The following is a 23,390-nucleotide window of genomic DNA, read 5'->3' as shown; positions in this document are numbered from 1 at the left end:
TCAAAATGTAATTTATTTTCATAAGCCACAAGAATTTGCATACACCTGAAAAATAATCTATCACATAGTTGCAGGCAGACTTTAAGTACCAACTAAATGTACCTTACATCTCCAATTAATTTATTGCTTTATTTTTCTTTTGGCTTTGGACAATGATCCTTGGGCATTCAAATGCACAAATATACAACTATGAATATTACGTCAGATTAATTCTTGTCGAAAATGATGTGTGACAGATTGCAAAAATGGCCACACATTGTCCTCTCCCTCTATTCGTGTGTTTTGGTTGTACCCCCTCATGTTGACTCTGAGTGGACTTGGCCTTGTGTCTTGCTTTGGCCAATGGGACATTAACAAACGACATAAGCAAAGGCTTTGAAACCTCACACACGTTGTTGGTACTTCCCCTTCTCCAGCTGCTCTTGAGAAACATGTGACCATCAATATGTGAACGAGTCTAGACAGATTGCACATCTCCATCACTCCGGGTGACTTGCACTCAACAATCAGATATGTGAGGAAGGCCATCCTACACCATCCAATACCAGCTGAGCCACCAATAGGTCTGGATCAAAAGAACTGCCCAGCTAACCCACAGAATTTAGAAACTGGAAACTATTTCTTCCTCCTTAAAATTAAACCCTGTCAATAACAGAGACTGTACTGCACATGTGTCCGACAGGAATGCACAGCCCTGGTATGACCCTGTAATCAAGAATCTTCAGAAGTGTTACCACTAGAGCCCTTTACAAGGCCAGAAGTCCTTCAATAAGGAAAATCTGGCTTCCAGCAGCCTAAGTAGCTTGATTACCATTTACGGACTGATTCAAGACTAGCCAGTCAGCTTACATGGGCCCAGCTGCAGCTCAGTAGTCCCCAACTCCTTAAGTTTTTCCCCAAACTTGTATCAGAGAGACAGATTTGAGAGCCTTGTCTCCTGTCTCCTTGCCACTTGACCTCACAATAAAACTCTTTCTTTTCTAAAAGTCGGAGCCATAGTATTGGCTTCTATGCACATCAGGCAGTGAGTCCTTGCTTGGTAACACTGGGCACAATGTAATAAAAGAAACACAGAAGATGGAGAATGCTTAGGATACATTTTATGTATTAAACATTCATCAGCCAATAACATTATTTAATCCATAATGTTTTATTCATATCTTACTACGTTTTTTCCATTGGATTTTCTTGCCTCGACTGGTGTTTTAGGATGCTTGGTCCAGGGGTAGTTCAGAGAAAACTCAAGGTAGAATTCTGTCACTATCTGGGTCTTTGTAACTGAATGACATGGTTAAATTTTAGCAACTTATGTTACTATTGTAACATTTTAATCCCTGAAAATTGGAATTGGGTCTGGTCCTGTTGTCAAATGTGCATTGCAATGCTATTGATTTTCCCCATTAAATTGTTCTAAATCATCTCATCAATCTATAGTTATTACTGCCACTTTGTAATCAACGGTGACCAATCCCTAGACCATTAATTCTTAGCAGGGATCATTTTTGTTCCCACGTGGCAATGTCTGAAGACATCTTTGATAATCACAACTGGTGCTGGGGGACGTTACTTGCATTTAGCTGACAGAAGCCAGGAATATTGCTCAATATCCTACAATGCACAGGATGCCCCCACCACAACCAAAAATTATACAGCTCAAAGTTCCAGTAGTGCAGAGCTTGAGAAATAATGCTCTAGGTGGAGGCAAAGAACATTTAATTTATCATCTTTGTCATTCTTACCTTCAAGAAGCTTGTAATTCCAAGAGGCATGATTTACAAAGACCCACATCATTTGTGAAACAGCACACAAAATGTAGGATAACACGTGTTGCAGACTGTAATAAATGAATATTGGAGATGGCATTGAAATTCTGAATAAGACTTTTTTTTTTTTTTTTTGACGAAGATTAGCCCTGAGCTAACTGATGCCAATACTCCTCTTGTTTCCAAGGAAGACTGGCCCTGAGCTCACATCCGTGCCCATCCTCCTCCACTTTATACATGGTACGCCTACCACTGCATGGCGTGCCAAGCGGTTCCACGGCCACACCCGGGATCCGAACCAGTGAACCCGGGGCCTCCGAAGTGGAACGTGCACACTTAACCTCTGCGCCACCGGGTCAGCCCCAAGAAGAGTGTTCTTGAAGGATGTAGAAGCTGATTCTTGGAGAGTGCAATGGGATAAGAGAGGAAGAAAAGAAAATAGAAAGAAGGCAGCCTTCATATTGGGAGAGAGAAAAAGTGTAAAATCGACGGGACCAAGCCCGATGCACCCAGGATATTTGGCTGGTCTGTTCTGTCTTTTTGCAGCTGTCTCGGACCAGAGAATAACAGCAACGTTAGCAGGACTTAAACAGAAGGATGTGCCGACTGCCCAGGAAAGTTGCATGCTGTTTTTCAGGAGCTAGTTCCCAGGAGCTGCTATTTCTTGTCCCTGTGGTTTCAGCCCCAAGCCATCATATTTCCATTTTCAGTTCAGGGAGATGCTTATTTCATTTTTAACATGGTTTTCTTTTTAATATATATTTGGAATATATTATCTGTCATTTTATTTGTTTGAAGCAAAAGGAAGATTTTCTCTTCAATTCACTGGATCCTTTTGATGGGAAGTGACCCCATAAAATCTGTCTACTTATAAACTATTTTTTAACAGAAAACAGAGTCTACTACAGTGACTGAACTGCACACTGCTTTTTTTCACACGAAGCATATATATTGGAGGTCTTTTTAGAAAACCACATGAAAATATGTCTCATTTAACAAATTTGGCTGCATATTATTCATTACATTATGTTGATGAAAATAATAAGAATAATTAGAAGTTTTCACAAATTGAGGTATATGGGGAAGCTGTTCTGGTTTAAACCTGATTCAGCCTAAAACTTGTTTTTTCCCAGAGCAGCCTGACTTATGGCCCGTAGAACATGCGTTATACATCTGCTTCAAACATTTTCCCAGAGCAAAGAATGCACTCATTAAAGATAAGGATGAACATCTCCCTCTCTGATGCCAATACTAGTCCTTCTTTGAAGATTAGCTTTTCTTTCAGGAAAACCAAGGTCAAGGTTAGCTGCTGTGTGTGTGCCGAGCTGCAGCAAAACGTCTCCTTGTGACTTTGAGGAAAAGAAAATTGTATTCCTATCACGTGTGTTCTTTGCTCTGAAACAGTATATAACCGTGCTGTAAATCACGCTTCTGCAAAGTGATTTCTTCCCTGGTGGAGATTGCACTCCTGGGCTAGTCCTCAGCTTGGCTCAGGTAAATATCACCTTATATTTCTAATCCATGGATTGGTTACTGATTATTTCTGTCAATGATATGGACATAGAAATTATGTAAACAGTCCTGATTGATTGACAACTTGTTTGCATTACCAACAGTACTCCAGTCAACATACTTGGAGAATTTTTGTGAATACATCTGTTGTCTTTAAACAAAATGCCAATTATTAAATGTGAGAGTGCTCTTTAATTCAGATTTTTGGCTTGGGCTACAGCAAAGAGTCAGTTCCAATAAGAGACAACCAAGAAAATTGTGAGTCACTTGTTGCTTGCCAGACACACATTTAGTCACATTCAACAAGTTAGTAAACAATTAGCAAATTGATCAAATAAGCAACAATGAGCTAATGAAAGCCCTGTGCTGCCTTATTCCCAGGATTTGATCAGTCTTTCTTGGCCTAGAGCCACTATTTGCTCCCTACTGATGCATCAAGGTAAACCTTTGGTCCTGGATTAAGCAGTGCAAGGGGCTCATGGTGACCTCAGGGCAAACATACAATGGTCCAGTCTGCTCCAGAGAGACTCAGGGGGACTGATGCTGTGGTTTCCTAGTGTTTGGTGGCTGGCAGGGATAAGCCAGGCTAGCTTGGCTGACCTTTGAGTGTGGTACCCTAGTGGACCTGTAAATGTATTTACAGGTCTAAGGTAACATGTTTACACACAAAGTGCTCCTTTTTCCTCCATCCAACACATCACAGCAAATAATTCAGGGTGATATAGTATATCACATCACTTTGAATTTATGTATCATCTTGTATTTATAAATTACACTTATCACAATATCCTTAGGCTAAATTCATAGCAGTGGAATTTTTAAATGAAAGCATTATGGACATATTAAGTTTGGATCGTTAGTGCCAGATTGTCCTCCTGAAAAAGGTTGCATTATATGCGAGTTTTATTCATGTAAAGTTGAAATTGCATGATATAAAAAGTCATACTGTGGACACGCATTTTGAAACCATGTGAATCTCCCTAAATTTTAATTTCTCAAGAGGAATTACATAACTTCGAAGCCAGCAGGTGGAGTGAATCGTACACTCTGCTTATATTGCTGCCATGTGGAGGAGATGCTTGAGGTGTTTAAGCATAAAAGCAACAAATACTTTGTCCAAAACCTAAAAATCCCACACAAAATTTCCTTAAATGAATTATAGTGGTGCTTGGCTGCTATTTTAACATTTACTGTCATTATAATTTAACATTGTTTTAAAAATATTGTCTAGTAACAAAGTTATCCATGCCTTTGTTAATTCTAGTGATGAAAAACACACCCAAAATCCAATAAGCTTGGAAAAGATATTAGAAACAGTAAAACAAAGCAAATAAGGCCAAACCACTGCTGTGATACACCATGCTGGTTTAGGTTGGGAGCATTGACACGAGGACATGTTCGAGACGACACTAAAAAAACAAAATTATCCTTAACCATAGCTTAGGATAGTTTCAAAAGAGTCACCAGGGAAACAAAACAGGAAAGTGCTGGTGACCTGACCACAAGGTCATGTCTGGTGACAGTACACCCCTAAGCGGGGATGGTGGTGTGCTTTTGCATTGCAAGAATGCAACCCCCTTTTTATACTTATTCTTATGGGAATTATTAAATTATGCAAATGTTGAGTGATGCAAGACCCTTGGGAGCATAAAATGCAACAGCCAGGCTGAAGAGGGATCTGTGAGCTGAATCAAGATGTCATCAATTAGTTGTGGGCAAGGTGGTAACAGTTAGAAGAAGAAAACCCACTTCGTTCCCTGATCATTAGAAAGGATTCTTGGAGCATTTAATTGCACGTGGTATCTAATACTGGATTCTGGCTCTAAGAATTCTTGCACGTGCCCTTTTCTCTCTATGGAGATAGAAGCCAAAATAGAGGAGTGTGTCAGCACGCATTTTCATAGGAAAGATGGATGGTGGCATTTGTCCGATCCTATGTGACCACGGGGGGCGCCGTCCAGAAGCAGCTCAGCTTTCTGTGCTTTGCCAAGAAACAGTGACAAGATGAGCCTGAGGCGGCGGTTGGACAGACACGGTGTCTCTCCTGTGACAGAATTCTGATGGCTGCCCCAGTTCCTCCTGCTTGATGGGAGAGAATAGGGAGAAAAAGTTGAAGAGAAATTAATACTTCAGAAATAAACTAAAACTTCTAGCATGTCTAGAGATGATAAACTAGAATTTCTCTAAGGTCCAAAGCTCAGTAAAGAGGTCCTAATATCTGACTTTGCCTAGAGCCTTTTCCCCCAAAAACACCATCTATGATGGTTTTATTTATTTTATCTTTTTACAAACATTTACAGTGTGTTAGCTGTGTGCTGGGCAGCATTCTAAGAACCTAATGAATATGCCCTCATTTAATCCTCACACTGAGAGAGATACTATTATTATCCCCATTTTACAGATGAAGAAACTGAGGCACAGAGACAGTAAGTGGCTAGTGCAAGGTCACACAGCCTGGAAGTGGTGGAGATGGGATTTGAACCCACACTTGGGCTCCATTTAAACAGAACAGTGACGGATCACTTAAATGCTAGAGAGGAGCAATGAAGGAGGAAGATCGATGAAGACTGTAAGCTTGAATATATGATTTTTAGAATGTAAAGTGTTGTCCAAGGATCATGGATTATAATTATCCAGTTCTTGGTGGTCTTCGGGTTCATTCAAAGCAGCAGTTCTCAAACTTTGGTGTGTATGAGAATCACCTGGAGAGCTGATAATTACATGGAGGCCCAGTCTCATTCAAGTAAGATGGAGTATTACTTGTTAGTATTGTTACCAGCTTCCCCAGATGGTTCTGAGAAGCACTGAGATAAATACTCACACATTCGCAACTCAAAAGGTTGCTTTTCACACTTGCTTTCTTTAGAAGATATAGGACAAGAAACAGCATCGCCTACAGGGCAGTATTAAGTATTTCCCCACAGCGACTGTCCTCGTAGATTTCCAGGGACTATTCTCTTTGGCCCTTGCGCTGAACACTTTTGGTGCCCCACCCAGATCCTCTTTATCAGGCCAGCACACTCACACTCCAGCTGCTGTGAGTGTTGGTTACTAATGACTTACAGCTTCCTCCTTCTCCAGAGAACTGCCCTCAGTCAAAGGAGCTGCCTCTCCAGGAAGGTTAAACACCATTCTTTCTCAATAAATCACAAGGATTCTAATCTCCATCTCAGGCTCTGCTTTTGAGGAACTTAACCTAAGGCAGCCCCCTCCCCCGCCCCCCACCGCCAGGAGACAGCTCAGGTGTGAGGGAACAAGACCATGTGGGAGAAAATGTGCAGCGGCTATGCTGGCTTAGAAGCTCCATGTCCCTGATAAAGCTTGTATCCCTTGCAACAGCTCCATGGACATAGCATCCAGGCCACAGTGTGGGACAAACCCAGCTACAAGAGTCACAGCACTCAGGAACCTATGGCTTCCTACCAAAACGCTTAGAATCTATTCCTAATCCTCCCAAGCTAGATAATTTCACAAACCAGGGATTGTTTTCATCAGATACATCCATCAAGTTTTTACTCAAATGTCAGCTGCTCATGAGGCCCCTCATGGCCATGTATTTAAAACTGAACTCCTCCCACTCCACGCATTCCTGATTTCTCTTCTGTCTCTTTTTTTCCATGGCTTATATCACTTTGCAACATACTGTATAATCCACTTTTTGTGGTTTATTGTTGCCTCCCCACTACCAGAATGTCAGCTCTGTGAGCACAAGAATTTTTGTCAATGTGCCCCGTGCTCTTTCCCCAGCACCTAAACCTGTGCCTGGCACATACTATACACTCAATAAATATTTGTTAAATGAGTCCTATTAAATAAATTTAAAATTTTTTGTTAATTATCACCAGATATTTGTGGATGGACTGAGGAAAGAAAGAAGGAAGGAAGGAAGGAAAGGAAAAAGGAAGGGAAAGGAAGGATGGAAGGGGGGAAGAAAGAAAGAGGAAGAGGGGAAGAGAGATGGAGGGAGGGAGAGACAGAGAGAAAGAAAGAGAGAAAAAGACAGGAAGGAAGGAAAGGAAGGGAGGGAGGGAAGGGAAGAAGATAGGAGGGTGGGAGGGAAGAGAGGAGGGAGGGAGAGAGAAAGAAAGAAAGAAGAGTTCTTCTGGTTTTGGTCTCAAAAACCAGAAATTTCAGCTGCATAATGCAGGAACCTAATGAAATTTCTCATTTGTTTCAGATCAAGAAGCCAGGAAGCTCCTGGTAGCACAAGATGTTGGGTTCAGACAGACACGGCATTGCAGAAGAGCTGACCTTACCATTTTGGTGTGGGTAGTAGAAGGAGATACTTCAGTGCTTTCAGTTTCAACCCCTTTCAGCATCCCACTAAACCATTTCCTGTATTCCTTTCGCACCTGAATGTTTGAGGAACATTGAGACTTGTGTTACATCCAGAGCTTGGTTCAGGAGAAAAGACCCTAAAATAGGAGACTAAAGATATAGGTCTAAGCCCTACACTCTACTGCTCTCTCATTGGTTTTCTGTATAATCTTGGCCGTGCTTATGTTGATTCATTTTACTTAAATTCAGCTTCCTCAATAGGAGAAAAGGTGCTTACTAAGTGTCAGGCACCAGATGGACTTTATATATAGTGATGATGATGATGATGATGGTGGTGGTGGTGGTGTTGATGAAGGTTATGGTGGTGATGGCAATGATGGTGACGGTGAAGGTGATGAAGATGGTGGTGATGATAAAGAAGGTTATGATAATGATAATGAAGGTGATGATGAAGATAATGAAGGTGGTGATGGTGATAGTGAGGAAGGTGATTATGATGATGATGACACTAATTATGAAAGTGATTACAGTCATGATAATGATGATAATGAAGGTGACGGTGGTGTCGGTAACTATGATGATGAAAGTCACTCTTTATGGAGCACAGCCATGTTCAAGGCACTGTATACGCAATATATCATTTAATCCTTACATGAACCCAATGAGGAAGGTACTTCTCTTACCCCCAATTAAAGATGAAGAAGTTGAGGCTCTTGTAAGTAAATTGACTTGTTTAAGGTCACACAGCCAGTGTTCAGAACCTTGTCTTCTTACCCCAGATCCCTGACACTAACCCCTACACCAAACCACACCCTATGATTCCATGAACTGCCTTCTTTTAACCTCCTTAACATGTTCTTAAGAAGACATTTAAGGATTTAATATTCGACATTATTTCACCAAGGCACTTAAGTTGTATTTTACTTCTGTGAGTGAGGAATACCAAGCATTAGGAAGGCAATAAAAGACAGAAGACAAATTAGTGAAGTATTAACATGGTCTTTTTGCCTCTAGCATCTTAATTGGTGGTAGTTCTACTCAATAGCAATGGGAAAAAATCCAGAAAAACTTGTACCAATGTTCCATAAAGAACGAATTATAATAATGACCTCACTGAGAACATAATGTGTGCCAAGGACTGTGTTATAAGATTTATATTGCATTATCTCGTTTAATTCTCAAAATCATGAGGTATATATTGCCACATTTGTGGATGAGAAAACCAAGGCTCAGAGAGGATAAGAAACCTGCCCAGGTCCACACAGCAACTCATTCAGTGGAAAAACTGGGATTAGAGCTGAAGTCTCTCTGAGTTTGTAGTAGATTATGCCAAATATTCCAGTGTCCCTCCCTATAGGGCACCTCACTACTGGAAGATTATTGATTTTCTCTCTGGTAAATTCAAGTATGGCCATGTGACTTGTATTGGCCAATGAAAGAGAGCTAAGCTGTACTTTGCCATGATCTCCTCTCCCTTTGCCATAAGAATACCAAAGTTCTAAATAAGGGCTGCCCCTTCGGCCTACAACCCAGAGTCAAGACAATGGAGATCAAGCCACAGCTATGTAGCTTGAGTGATAAATAAACCTTTACTGTTGTAAGCCACTGAAATTAGAGAGGGGGGAGCTATCTGTTACTGCAGCATAATCTACCTTATCCTAACTGATACATGCTGTGCTTTGAACTGAAATGTGTCCCCCTGAAATTCATATGATAAAGTCCTAACCCCTGAATATGACTGTATTTGGAGATATGACCTTCATGAAAGTAATTAAGGTTAAATGAGGCCATAAATGTTGAGCCCTGATCCAATAGGATTAGTGTTCTTAGAAGAAGAAACATGAAAGATGTCTCTCCTTGTCTCTCTCTTCGAAGAACACAGTGAGAAGTTGGCCATCTGCAAGCCAAGAAGAGAGCTCTCATCGGAGCCTGACTGTACTCATACCCTACTCCCAGACGTCTAGCTTCCAGAATTTTGAGAAGATAAATTCCTGTTGTGCGAGCCGTAAAGTCTTTGGTATTTTTGTTGTGGCATCCAAACCAGATGAATGCATGCTCTCAAGAGATGTTAGAATGCTAATGAAACCCAGAGCACATGGCATACCCAAGCAGCACCTTAACTCTCTTCCCAGAATCAAGACCACCCAAAAATACAAACATAAAAGGTCAGAGAAGAGTGAGAATGTGAAGGACCATTCAATAAGACTTTGGGACTAGGCTGGTGGGAGACAAAAATAATTAGCCTTACCTGGCGATTAAGGAGACAGTGTACCAAAAAGAGAAAAAAGCCCTGCAGGACATTGATGATGGTGAATGCGTAGGCAATGACTGCTCCGATTGTATTCCCGACTTCTTCAACCATAAAAAAACCAAGGCCCCAAGAACAGCCCAGGATAAATAGCTGAGCAATGGCTTTAAATGTCATGACTCTGAAAAGGAAAAAAAGTAATAATAACTACCATTTAACAGGCATTCACTACATGTTGGGCACTGTGCTAAATGCTTTGCATGCCTTACCTTATTTAAACCTCACAACAACCTTCTGTAGTTAAGGAACCTACAAAAGTCATGCAGCTTGACAATGAGGCAGAACCCAAGTTTTCAACCACTACCTCTGAGAATAACACTTTCTCCCACTCTTTGTAAATGATTTATCTTCAAAGTCTTTTACCTGGACCTATTGGAAGATTTGTGGAAAGTGCCTTCTAGAAATTTGTATTGAAAAATTTGGATGATGATGACATCACGACTTCAGACACGTCATAGTGTTGGATTTCTTCCAACAAAAATTGTGTTTGGTAAAATGTAATGGGGCGGTTGATGGCAGCTGGCTGGGAGAGTTGGTGCATGTGAGTGTGTATGTGTGTGTACAAGTACACATGCATGAGCCTGCCCTCATCCACACACGCGTAGAAGGATGGGAAACACTAAGAAGGGTGACATTCTGACCCTCTTGAGGAAACTGAGAAGAGATGAAGAAGATGATGAAGAAGAGAGAAGATGAATAAACTCAGGTTAAGAGATGTCAGGTTGGTCTGATAAGTAGATGAGATCAAAGCCAGGGTATGAAGTTGGAGAGAGATTCTTTTAAGTTTTGTCCACATGACTCATCAATGCAAGGTAAGAAGAGCAGTTTGTTCCTCTTATCAATGGGGATATTAGTAATGTTCACCACGTAGGTTGGAGTGATGAGCATTCAATGAAATAATACTTGTCAATGCCCAGCATCTATCAAGTTCTTAGGTAATATTAGTTGTTGTCGTCATTATTTTTAATAATTCAGATCAGCACCAGTGACAAATGAGTTTCTACAACCAAGGAGAATGGAATCCAAAAGTAAGTGTACCCTTAGGGGGGAAAAGGATAATACTCTAGGCGTTAATTTTATATGAAGTGTCATCTCTTGATACTCTTGGCATTCATTTTATATGAAGAGTATGCTACACAAAGGAGGCACCCAATGAATATCCGCTGAATAAAGAGATGAGGCAGTACATTGTTACCTGAAAATTATATTTTTTACTTCTATAATTTGTCCCTCATGTACTATTTATCTAGTACCAGGAAACTTTATATCATATTTTTTATGGGTTTTTCTTCCCCTGACAGAATGGTCCTGTAGGTAAAAAAAATCTGTGGATACCACTGATTCTTGTACCTTCTTACCTGGTATCCTGAATGGTGGAAACTTCTTTATTGAGGGAGGAAAGTTTGTTTCTCAAAATCCACAGAATTAGGAAGCAAAACACCAAGTTTATCTGTGGAAACAGCATGGCAAATTGCTTTGAAATTTTCTTTTGAGGCATGTCATGTAACTCAACTTGAGCTGGACCTAAAAATTTTTTTCCCAAAAGATACAGGCTTTATAAGGATGATATGGATGTATGCTCTTGTCTTTTATACAGCATACAGTATACAACCAGTGTCACTTGATGTTTGATTAGGGTGACCATATAAATTATCATTCAAACTGGGACACCTTGAAAGTGAAAGAGTGCTATTTGTATCTATACGAGGTCAACAGATATAAATAGGAAGTTCCTGGCAAACAGGAAAACATGTCACTCTATGCAGAATAGATACTTGCTAAATATTTGTTAAATGAATGCATGTAAAATTTTGAAAAGAACGCCCAGCAGAAGGTTATGATATATTAAAGCAACCAGTGAGCTAGGGGAAGTCAGGGAAAGACATGTGAAGACAGTATTTCCAGTGAGAGGAGTTGATAACATTAGGCTGTATTTCCTTATCTTCATCTCATTTCCACTTTAGCAGATAAGAAACATACTTTCTATGCTTGGCCAACCCAGGGTGGGCACACCAATAAATAACTATCACTGGTCACCTACCAAGATAATGACCGCCACTGGCCCCATGAAGCTCCAGATGAACCCTTTATGAACTTTGAGCCAGCAGCTGTTGAGAGAAAGATAAGGATTAGCTGCTTATTCCTCAGGAGAAGGCAAAGGACTTGAACCCATGCTCCTGTAGCAAGATCTGAGCAGTGCCAGGAGCTGTTCAGTTCAGATCTGGATTCTAGAAGGAATCGGACAAAGATTCCTCATCTGACACAAGCTCTGAGTCTCCATTTCCCCATGTGTAGAGTGGGGCCAGCAGAAGTATTGAAAAGATGAAATGATTACTGTAGCTCCAGACCAAGTCTCGAAGTCAGGTGGCGTCAGGGCTCTTCGTTCATCTCCTTCAACATTGTGTTAGCTATTCTACGTCTTTTCCCTCTCCATACAAACGTTAGAATCAGTTTTTCAGTAGCCACAAAATAATTTTCTGAGATTTTGATTGAAAATGCACTGAATCTACTCAGGTTGACCTTTTTTTTTTTTTTTTTTTTTTTACAATATCGAGTCTTCCTATCCATGAACATGGACTCTCTCCCCATTTTTTGAAACTTTTTTGATTTCTTTCATCAAAACTTTCCTCGTATATCTCTTATAGGAAAGCTTAAATGAGAAAAAGTGCATACAGTTTTTAGATACAGTCCCTGTCAAAGAGTTAAGGTTCAAGAAATTTAGGCACCCTAATAATAACGATTGCTATAATAAGAAAGAGAGTAAAAACAATAATTTAACTACAGCTATCAAAACTACCAACACTAATTAAGCATACTCCATATACCAAATACTTCATTGCCAAAATACTTTGTGTTCTGTCATGACTTACGTTGCCAAAGGTGGTAGAACTTACTCTGAAAGGGGACCTGGCAGTACAAAACTGGTAAAAATAACAAGAAATTGCCAACTCTTGGTGGGCACAACATCTCCTACACTTAGCTCTATTCTAAGGGTTGCAAACTATGACCCACGGGCCAAATCCAGTCCACCTCTTGTTTTTGTAAATAAAGTTTTATTGAAACAGTCATATCCATTCATTTGTACCTTGTCTATAATTGCTTTCTCACTACAAGGGCAACACTGAGCAGTTGCCACAAAGGTCATATGGCCTGCAATGCCAAAAACAGTTACTATCTGTCCCTTTACAGAAAAAGTTTGCCAATCCCTGATCTACCCTACCATTATATCTCCAGAATCATTCTGGCAGGACACGAAGTTCAAGTTCTGGAGATAGGGCATCTTTTGACTTCAAGAGGGACAGCCTCATACATGTTTTTTAGCACACATACACCTACTTCCCAACCCAAACCCCATTGCCAAAATGCTACTTTCTTCAATGAATTTTGCAGAGCTCTGAAAATCTCTTTTGTGAGGCAGAAAAACATGTATTTAGAGCACTGCCTTGGGAATTCTGACTCGCTGTTTTTTTAGCTGTGACCTTGAGAAAGTTTACTAAATGCCCGAGATGTCTTCTGCGTGAGGTAACAAGCAGTGCTGACATCACAGGGTCATAGAGAGAATGAGTTGAGATACTGCATATAGGAAGCACAATCTCTGATGCATCCCAGCCCTTCAAGATTTGTTGCTACTGTTGTATTATTTACATTTTGGAGACTGGCTTCAACCTATTCAACCTACTCTTTCAGAACATAGAGCCCACAGGTTCTTAATGTGGGGTCATGGATATGCTTCATCTGTCCCTGAATTTCCTGAAGTTGCATCCAAAACTTTGTATGGATATACAGTTGTCTGGGGAAATAGATCCTGGATTTCACCAGCACTCTCAAAGGGATCCAACCTCAAAGATGCTGAGAACCACTGCTCTACGGACTTCCAAGAGAAAACAGAATTCAAGTTTAAGGAAGGACTTGAGTTTGAAGTGCAATTCAAAATTGGAAAATGGATTAAAAATTATTTTTTAATTTCAGACCATGTGTTGGCCATGGACACCACTTCCACCATAAATGCAAACATCATGCTTACTGAGTATAGGTTCCATAGTTTTTGTGTCCTACTATTGCAGACACAGCCACAATCACAGCTGGAATCCCATAGCCGAAAGGGTACATGAACCTCTTGTTGAATCTGCGTATGGTGGTGTAGTTGGCCACCGTGAGGTTCCTAACAGTGAGGAAGAGGTACAGCCCTTCCAGGAGCATCCAGGTGAAGGAGGCCAAGTAGAGATAGTGCAACACCCCTGCGATGATGGAACACAGCACCTGAGGGGAGAGAAGCGTTAGGAATGTGGAGCTGATGTGGTCCGTACCTGATTGTATCCTCAGCACTCATCATTTCCTGGATGCTGGCCTGGAATCTCAATTACTAACACCTGTGCCATTTTGCCTGGCGGCAACACATATTCTGGGGGCTTTCGATGGCCATTGATATCTGCTTGCCCTGTGCATAAGACAGGCCAGAAGTGCCAAGGAAGGAATGCCGTGAGAGCAGCCCTCAAATCCATGATGGAGGAGAGCTGACAAACAAATCCTCCACTGAGCTTGCCCTTTGCGTGGGGGTGATGGTTAATTTTATGTGTCAATGTGACTGGACTAAGGGATGTCCAGACAGCTGGTAAAACACATTCTGAGTGTGTTTGTGAGGGTGCTTCTGGAAGAGATTAGCATTTGAATCAGTAGACTGAGTAAAGAAGATCACCATCACCAACAAGGATGGGCACCATTCAATCCATTAAGGGCCTGAATAGGACAAAAATGTGGAGTAAGGGAGAATTTTCTCTCTCTGCTTGAGCTGTAACATCCATCTTCTCCAGCCTTTAGACATCAGCAGTCATGGTTCCAATAAAATTCTATTTACAAAAACAGATGGTGGGACAGATTTAGCTGGAGCATTATAGTCTTCCAACCTCTGCCCATTTTCAAATGAGTAACCTGAGACTCAGAGAGGTTAAAATCTCACCCAAGATCACACAGCTAGTGAAAAATAAAAATGAATTTGAAACCCGAGCTGTCTCCAGAAAGCATACTCACTCTTAACCATAGTACCATAATGCCTCTCAGGGGGAAAAAATAGTGCTTTCATAACCTGCTGGCTGTGAGATCAGTCTTTTAGGGTTAGAAGGAACCTTGGAGGATATTTAGTTCTAATTCTTCCTGGATATGATGATAAGGATGATCATGATCAAGCTAAAAGCTAAATTGTTGTCTGAGTGATTAATCCAGACTCTTTTTATGTTTTATCTGGCTAAGGCCCTGCTAGAGCCCCATGATGATGCCCATGTTTTAGAGAGTAAGTTTAAACAGGAGAAATCATCCCCAAAGAAGACATACCGATGGCCAACAGGCATATGAAAAGATGCTCAACATCATTAGCTATCAGGGAAAGGCAAATCAAAACTACAATGAGGTATCACCTCACTCCGGTCAGAATGGCCATAATTAACAAGACAGGAAACAACAAATTTTGGAGAGGATGTGGAGAGAAGGGAACCCTCACACACTGCTGGTAGGTGTGCAAACTGGTGCAGCCACTGTGGAAAGCAGTTTGGAGTATCCTCAGAGAATTAAGAATAGATCTCCCATATGATCCAGCTATCCCACTGCTGGGTATTTATCCAGAGAACTTGAAAACACAAAGGCATAAAGATACTTGCACCCCTAGGTTCACTGCGGCATTAACACAATAGCCAAGACTTGGAAGCAACCTAGGTGCCCATCAAGGGACGAATGCATAAAGAAGATGTGGTATATATACACAATGGAATACGACTCAGCCATAAGAAATGATGAAATCCGGCCATTTGTGACAACATGGATGGACCTTGAGGGTATTATGCTGAGTGAAATAAGTCAGAGGGAGAAAGTCAAATACCGTATGATCCAACTCATAAGTAGAAGATAAAAACAGTGACAAACAAACACACAGCAATGGAGATTGGATTGGTAGTTACCAGAGGGGAAAAGGGGAGGGCAAAAGGGGTAATTAGTCTCACATGCGAGGGGATGGACTATAGGTTAGTTTTTGGGTGGTGAACATGATGTAGTCTACACAGAATTTGAAATACATTATGCTGTACATCCAAAAGCTATATAATGTTATAATCCAATGTTACTGCAATTAAAAAAAAAGAAGGAGAAATCACTTCAACAAGATCATATAGCAAGTAGGAAAAGAGTTGAGATTCAACTGAAGATTAGTGTGGCAAAGCCACCGTCCACCAAAAATTCAAGCCCCGCTCCAACCCCAATTCTAGAATATAGATTTGTCACTAGGACATGACTTCCCAGCCAGAGACTACATTTCCCAGCACCCTTTGCAGTTAGGAGTGACCATGTAACTGAGTTCTAGCCAATGGAATGTGAGAGGAAGTGAGATGTACCACTTCCTGAGGGGGCCCATAGAAACCTCCTTCATGGGACTCCACCATGCTCTTTTCACTTTCCAGTTGGCTAAAATGGACAGGATCCCAGGATGACCTTGAAAGCTGTGTATGGAAGACAGAAGAGCCTCCATCAACTGGAGGTTGGAGGATAGACATTCTTCAAACCTGTTTGCTCTCCCTCTACTGATACATAGGGGAAAATTAACCACTCTTGTGATAAACCACTGGCATTTGGCGTTTATTTGTTACAGCAGCTCTTGTAATCCTATCTAATACCATCAGTCTGACTCTCAATCACTTAGTTAAATGGCCCATTGGAAAATATAGGTCTTATTCAAAGTGACACAGGAAGACAGCTGAAATGGAAACTCTTGCTTTTTCCCCCCTACACCATCACTGCTGATTTTTGCCTCTCTCCCCATCTTTCCTCAAGAACTATGGCTAGATTTGATTATGACAATGAGATAATTTGGTTAAATGATATACCTTAGGCTCGGTTTGATCCATCCCTGTGAGGAAGAGGAGGTTGGCCAGGAAGAGGCAGATTGAGAACTGCAGGTGGAGGGTGGTGCTGATGTTCTGAATGGGTCGGCAGAGGAGGAAGGTGAGGGCTGCCAGGAAGAGGCACAGCAGAGACAGGCTCAGTCCCACGTAGGTGATCACCTCCAGAATAGGATCCACCTATGAGCCACCAAAGGAGGAATCTGTTATAGTTTCCAACTCTGCATTTAGGATCCTGATGGAGTATCAGACGGCTTTCCCAATTCAGTCCGTGAAACAAGTGACTTAATCTGAGACTTGGTGTTCCTATCTTTAAAATGGGGACGGTAATAGCATTTACCACACAGAGCTGTTGAAAAACAAAAACCACTAGACTGGTGCTGTCCGATAGAAATGTATGAGCCACATGTGCAATTTTACCTTTTCTAGTAGCCATGTTTTTAAAAATGTAAAAAGAAACAGGTCAAATTAATTTAATAGTATATATTCAAAATATTATCAGCTCAATGTGCTCAATATAATATAATCAATATAGTGATACAAAAAAAATACAAGTTCAAATTGCAATCAATGTAAAACAATTATTAATATTTGATATTCTTTTTTCCATATTAAGCTTTTGAAATCCAGTATGTATCTTACACTTATGGCACATCCTAAGTCAGATGATATATTTTCAATGGTGGAAGTGAAATGTGGTCCTATGAAACAATGAAGTTGTGTTTTAAGGAAAAATATTTCACACTGCTTCTTCATTTAAATCAATTAAATTTAAATAAAATTAAGGATTTTGTTCTTCAGTCATACTAGCCACATTTCAAGTATGCAATAGCCACATGTGGCTGGGGGTCCTATTAGACAGCACAGCACTCAAAAATAATCTCCATGAAGGCTGGGATTTCTTTACCTGTCTTGCTCTCTGCTGTATCCCCAATGCCTAGAACAGCATCTGACATACAGTAGGCGCTCATATATGAACTTGTTGAATGAATAAAATGAGGGCATGCATTTCAATATGCAATGTAATGGTTTTCATACAGTAAATATTCAATAAATGAGAACTAAAAAGAAATAGGGGAAGAATTTAGGTAAATTTCTTTAAACCCGAGTTATCCTAGACATGGTGGGTGCGTGGGGAGTTCAGAGGGCAATGCTTTTCCATTGGTGAGTGGATTGCCTTCCTTTTGGTCCGACCAGGAAGCTTTAGCTCTTGCAGAGTAACAGGTATTTTTGATTCCAAATCACCTTGGACCTTTCCACTGTAAGGGCTGATAACTCAACTTCTCAATGTCTGAGAACTTTCTCTGCTAGCTTGAGCTCACTCTGCCCATGCCCACGGAAGCATCAGAGAATTAATATTCCCCAGATGCAGCTTTCAACAAGTGACTGGAGAAGGTGGTGTATGAATGCTTCAGCTCTCTACCTGTCCAGTTAGGACGACTCTGAGCTGTGTCTTCTACACTGACTCCAAGAGTCCTCCAGAGGGAATTAAGCTTCAGGTACCCACGGTGGTAACTAGAATGATAATTCTCTCTGCGTTGGCTTCTGTCCTTTTCCCCTTTCACTTCCCCAGTCTCCAACTGGTGCTTCCTGGAATTAGCTTCCACTGGATTCCCTATCTTAGAGTCTTTCTAAGACACGAAGAGGACCTCCCAGCTTCCTAGACACAATCAGATTCACAGGAGGGGACCATGAATCTTGGTACCTTTGGGGCAAGAGCCAAGAGCACAGCAAAGCTTGAAAGATGGAAGCACTTGCATTTGGTGTAAGAATCGTTGCTGCCCATATGATAGCAGCCCTCCGTCGACCAGCTGCCCCCCTCCTCCGATCCTTTCCAGTAGACACAGAAAGGTTCTGTTCTGGCACCACCACGCTGGAAAGAGGATAGCATAAAAATGTGTCTCTTTCTGGTTTTATCATTTCAACTCCATAGGTTAGTCACAGATGCACTGGGTTGGAAACTGAATTGGGAAAAATTTCATCACCTGGAACAATTGTGGGGAAGAGTTCTATACCAACATCTGCTGTGGGGTTTATTTATCATTCATTCTGCCCTTCTCTGGTCACCTCAGAGCCCAGGGGATTGGTCCTTATGAACTGCTTCACCTAGGCTCCTTGTCATTGGTGGAACCAATGAGAGGAACTGGTGAGAGGTCATTGGATGAGAGGAGAAGGGAATATTTACAGAAGTCTGAAATACAGGAGTCTGCATTTCTTCCAGACTCCTTTTCTGCTCCACGTATCTCCATCTTCAGCTGGGAATTCCCTCTTCCATACCTCTAGCTCTCTTAGGGCTCAATAATATTCATCCCTCCAATTGCCTTTTTGGCTCAAATGTGCTAATAGCTTCCCTTGGTGACAGTCTCTAGGTTTTCTTTCATTTCTTGTTAGTTCTCTTCATTCTGAATGATCAGAGTTGGGCTCAGTTCCCTGCCAGGACTCTGAAAGTACATCCCATTAAGGTAACGCATAGAGGACCAGTCCTGGGTTTTGCTCACCTGAGTATGTTGGAAGGTCAGGAATACAGGTTCAGACAGATCAATCTTTTCATTCACACCAATGGTGCCACTCACGATATGAGAGTTCAGTTTCACTTTCCGTATCCCTTTTCTGTCGCCAAAAAAGGATCCATTCAGCACATCCCCAAGAGATCGATAAGTGATAAATGCAACTGTGCTCCTCTCTGAGAAAATAGGAGAGAAATCATTTTAGAAGGTGTCCACAGTTTGAAGAATCGGTGTATTAGAGTCTTGTGTGAGTCACAAGGCAAACACAATGTATAGTCAAAATGCTCTTGGAAATCCCTTAAATTGCCCAATCAATGCATTACATGTAGTTTGGGGAACAGCATTTTGCATCTGTAATGCATGTTATAATACACCACACCTTATAAAGGACATGTGTGAAACATATCTCATCGATATGTTGTAAAAATATATATGAGCCCTTAGACATCAAAATCAGAGTCATGAGGCAAGATATTTGTCCTCAGAAGGTGGGACTGAGGTAGGATGAGGAAACCACACATTCTCATCTTCCGTCTCAAGCTCACTCTGGGCTATCTAATTTAGTGGAAAGGATGCAGGATGACCCATTAGATTTAACTCATTCTCCTTTCTTCCCTCTCTCTCCCTCTCTCTCTGCCTCTTTCTCTGTCTCTGTCTCTCTTTCTCTTTCCCTTTCTCCCTCCTGTCCTTTTCCCCTCCCCTTTTCATATGAGAATAATTTAATTTATAGAAGTTAAATGCACATGCGATGCTCTGTAGCATGATGGAGTGTTTCCTAAACTGCAACTATGTATTCGTGTGCTGCCATCCCAGTTTTAGCGAAAGCCACTTACCACCTGTATTATTATTCATTCCATTTAAAAAACAAACTTATTTTTCTACCTTTTCACCTCTCTGGCCTGCATTCTACAGCTCATAGTAAGGACTGAAGATTAATAAGTAGCCAGAAACTTTCTGGAGAAAATGTGGCAGGTGTTTCACTCTTTCGAGGTAACCGGGTCTTTTTGAAATATTTTTCATGCATCCATTGATTAATATGTTTATTCCTTTAGTCATCTAATATTTATTGAGCATCTGCTGTGTGCCACACATTGTTCTAGGCATTGTGGTACAGCAGTGGACAAAACAGGCAGGGTCCCTGCCATCAGAGAGCTGGCATGATGGGAGTGATGGACAGCAAACAAATAAATACATTAGAAAAATATTGCATAATGTGGATGCTATGCAGAGACTTAAATAAGGTGACAGAATAAAGCAGGGGTGGCAGACTATTGCCTGAGGGTCAAATCCAGCCTACAGCCTGTTCTTATAAATAAAGTTTTATTGGCACACAGTCATGCCCCTTCATTTATATATTGTCTATGGCTGCGTTCCCACTACAATATCAGAGTTAAGATCATCTGGCCCCAAATGTCAAAAATATTTACTATCTGGTCCTTTCACAGAAAAAGTTTGCCAACCTGTGGGATAGAAGAAGACTGGGTGACTATTTTAAATAGTACGATCATAAAGTACGTACATAAATAGTACGATGCTACTCAAGGAGAAGAGTGTTTGAGACAACATTCATCTGCCACTACTGAGTGTTACCTTTTCAGACCATCACATGGAAACAGGGTATGCACCTGCCTGTCCCTTTAAGGAAGCATGTCAAGAGAGTTTGAACCTCAGTCTGTGTCACAAAGTACACGCAAAGTGTGCCCCCCAAATTGCCTGGTTGTGGGCAAGGCAGATCTTTTAATTTCACTGTGTAGAAACCCCCTGCTTTGAAAATTTTGTAAGTCTCCACCTCTTGGACGGTCACCTAGAAACAAAATGACAGAGCCTAGAATTTGCAGTTAAGAGAATCTATCTTAGTTACAGTACCTCTTCTGGCTCCTTTGAAAGCAGCAGTGCAGTCAATATCCATTGTGTTGTTTCCAGCTTCCAGCAGAGTCTTCTCACTTGTCTCATTGCACTTCTTGGTTTCATAGACTGGAAACATTAAGGAAGTGAGTCCTGCTTTGTTCACTTCTCATGGCTAAGAGACTTGTTGAAGAACTCCCTTCTCTGAAAGATCTTTTACTGGTGATTTAATTCTCTGCATGCCAGGTAGACCAGATGGCACACCGCTCCCTCCACATTTCTGGCTGGTGGGGATGAAGTGGTCAAAATGACCTAAGCAACACACACTGACCACACAACCCAGGGGAAGAGAGGAGGTGGCCAAGCTTCCCAGAGCTGGAACTAGAGTGGGCAAGCCTAGCCTTTACAGAGAACATTTACAGGGCAGAAAATGTTAAATAACATGTACTGGAGTGCCTGATGCGGAGGGGAACTTAGTTTTTTAAGTAAGAGAAGCTAAGCATTTAGAAGTTTTCCAAGGAAACAGTCACCTGGGAGCAGATCTGCTGTATTTGGGAAGAGTCCCATGAGTGACCTCTCTCCGTGCCATATAAACATACAAACACAAGGTCTGATGAAAGACCATCCTCATAAAATTTTTTGGTCATAAGGAAAATGCTCAATGTTTCTTACCTATATCAAATTCAGAATTTTCATGCTTTCCTGGAGAAGCAAAACTCGTATTCCATATGGCCAATTCCACGTTTTGAAGGACTTGGGTGGCCTGTTTTGCAATGTGCTCTTTGCTTTCATTTTTTCTCAGAATTTCCTTTCAAAGAAATAAATCCAATTAGGTAGACTCCTACTGAAACTTAAGAAAGCAGGAATATACATAAGTGTGGTTGGGTAAGCCCAGAAGGCAATAATATTTATGAAGTTGTTACTACATTCTGTGCTATCAAGCTGGTATGTGTTTTCTCACTTATTACACACAGGCCTATGAAGGGCGTGTGTTATCGTCACCGTATTTATGAGAACACGAAGGTTTAAAGGATGAGAGATCTGAAACCCATGGCGAGTGCCTTATGGAGGAAGAGAGGGAATGGGAAGGGGGATACGGGTGGAATCAGGCTCTGGATGCTTATGCAAGTCTCTGAATGACAGCTGAGGCATTTAAACCCTTTCCCAGGGCTTCTAGGTCTCTGTTGATACTCAAGACCAGGTAAAGGTTGTGGGAAGCTGTCCTGGGCATTGTAGGATGTTTAGTAGCATCCCTGGTCTCTACCCACTAGAGCATCCTGGGTGGGACAACCAAAAATGTCCCTAGACATTGCCAGATGTCCCCTTGGGACAGAGGACAAAATCACTCCTGAGTGAGAACTTCTACGTCCTAAAAGTCATAGGGATCTGTGGTAGTATTTGAGCAGGAGAATGACATGGTAAAACTGATCGGCTGTTCCTGAAACCTAGGCTTCACTTTACTCACCCAAATGGAGGCCGATGGTTTCGCATTATGGGTATCCTCTGGGAGAGAAAAGAAGCCATTAAATGGAGTATGAGAGTTAACATGCCCTGGTTCCCATCCCTTCTTCTAATCATCCTCAAGTTGGGTCTTTCCCTGATGCTTCTACAACCTATCCGAATACTCCTCTCAGAAGTCCCAAATCTCTTCCACAGTAGAATTGGAAAACAGAATTAGGATGGAGCCTCCAGTTCAATAATTCAGTCAATAGTATTTATTGAGCACCTACTGAAAGCCAAGCATGATGCTAAACCTTACGGATACAGGTCGGTAAAGAGCTGAGGGGCATCCCCTTGTGGGATTTTCAGTCTGGCAGAAGTCACTAAGCAAATAATGATAATTAAATAGTTAAGTGATTGCAATGGTCCAATATATTCATAATAAATAAGATGAGATGGCTTGAGAGTATAAAGAAGATGGGTCCAGCACATCATGGGGTGCAGAGAAGTCGTCCTGAAGGAAAGGATGTTAACCAAGTTAATAATTTAGAAGCAGTACTAATACCCACAGTTGTCTACACAGCATGATATATAAAGTACCTTCATATATACTATCTCATTTAAAAGAACATAGAAGGTTCTAGAACAGAGTTAAGTAACATGACAGCTAAAATTTATTGAGTCTTCCTAGGTGCCTAGCACTGCAATAAATACGTTACATGCCTTAATAGTCATAGGTGAGGCGTATTCATTCCCTAGGGCTGATGTAACGAAGTACAATAAACTGGGCTGCTTAAAACAACAGAAATTTATTCTCTCCTGGTTCTGGAGGCTAAAACTCCAAAATCAAGGTGTG

General features: G+C 41.2%; 1 protein-coding gene across 4 annotated transcripts in view; it reads right to left on the bottom strand.

Moving 5' to 3' along the window:
• Positions 1-3,447: 3,447 nt before the first annotated feature.
• Positions 3,448-23,390, bottom strand: part of LOC102150647 (putative adhesion G protein-coupled receptor E4P) — a 40,339-nt gene continuing 20,396 nt past the window's right edge. For 3 of the 4 annotated variants that reach the window (XM_023644606.2, XM_070272590.1, XM_070272591.1), the window contains 12 exons: positions 22,560-22,597; positions 21,767-21,902; positions 21,116-21,223; positions 19,241-19,425; positions 18,448-18,615; positions 16,728-16,922; positions 13,886-14,121; positions 11,903-11,969; positions 11,220-11,311; positions 9,802-9,982; positions 7,532-7,627; positions 3,448-5,354 (listed from right to left, as the gene is read on the bottom strand). In XM_023644606.2, the coding sequence (XP_023500374.1) occupies positions 5,244-5,354; positions 7,532-7,627; positions 9,802-9,982; positions 11,220-11,311; positions 11,903-11,969; positions 13,886-14,121; positions 16,728-16,922; positions 18,448-18,615; positions 19,241-19,425; positions 21,116-21,223; positions 21,767-21,902; positions 22,560-22,597 (1,613 nt within the window). In that variant the 3' untranslated portion in view covers positions 3,448-5,243. Of the gene's footprint in view, positions 5,358-7,531; positions 7,628-9,801; positions 9,983-11,219; positions 11,312-11,902; positions 11,970-13,885; positions 14,122-16,727; positions 16,923-18,447; positions 18,616-19,240; positions 19,426-21,115; positions 21,224-21,766; positions 21,903-22,559; positions 22,598-23,390 lie in introns of all 4 variants that reach the window. The other variant, XM_070272589.1, reaches the window with a different exon arrangement.

The sequence above is a fragment of the Equus caballus genome, chromosome 7 (assembly GCF_041296265.1).
Source record: "Equus caballus isolate H_3958 breed thoroughbred chromosome 7, TB-T2T, whole genome shotgun sequence".
In the NCBI taxonomy this organism is placed as follows: domain Eukaryota; kingdom Metazoa; phylum Chordata; class Mammalia; order Perissodactyla; family Equidae; genus Equus; species Equus caballus.
The sequence above is the reverse complement of the archived record's forward strand: the minus strand, read 5'-3'. Positions and strand labels throughout refer to the sequence as shown.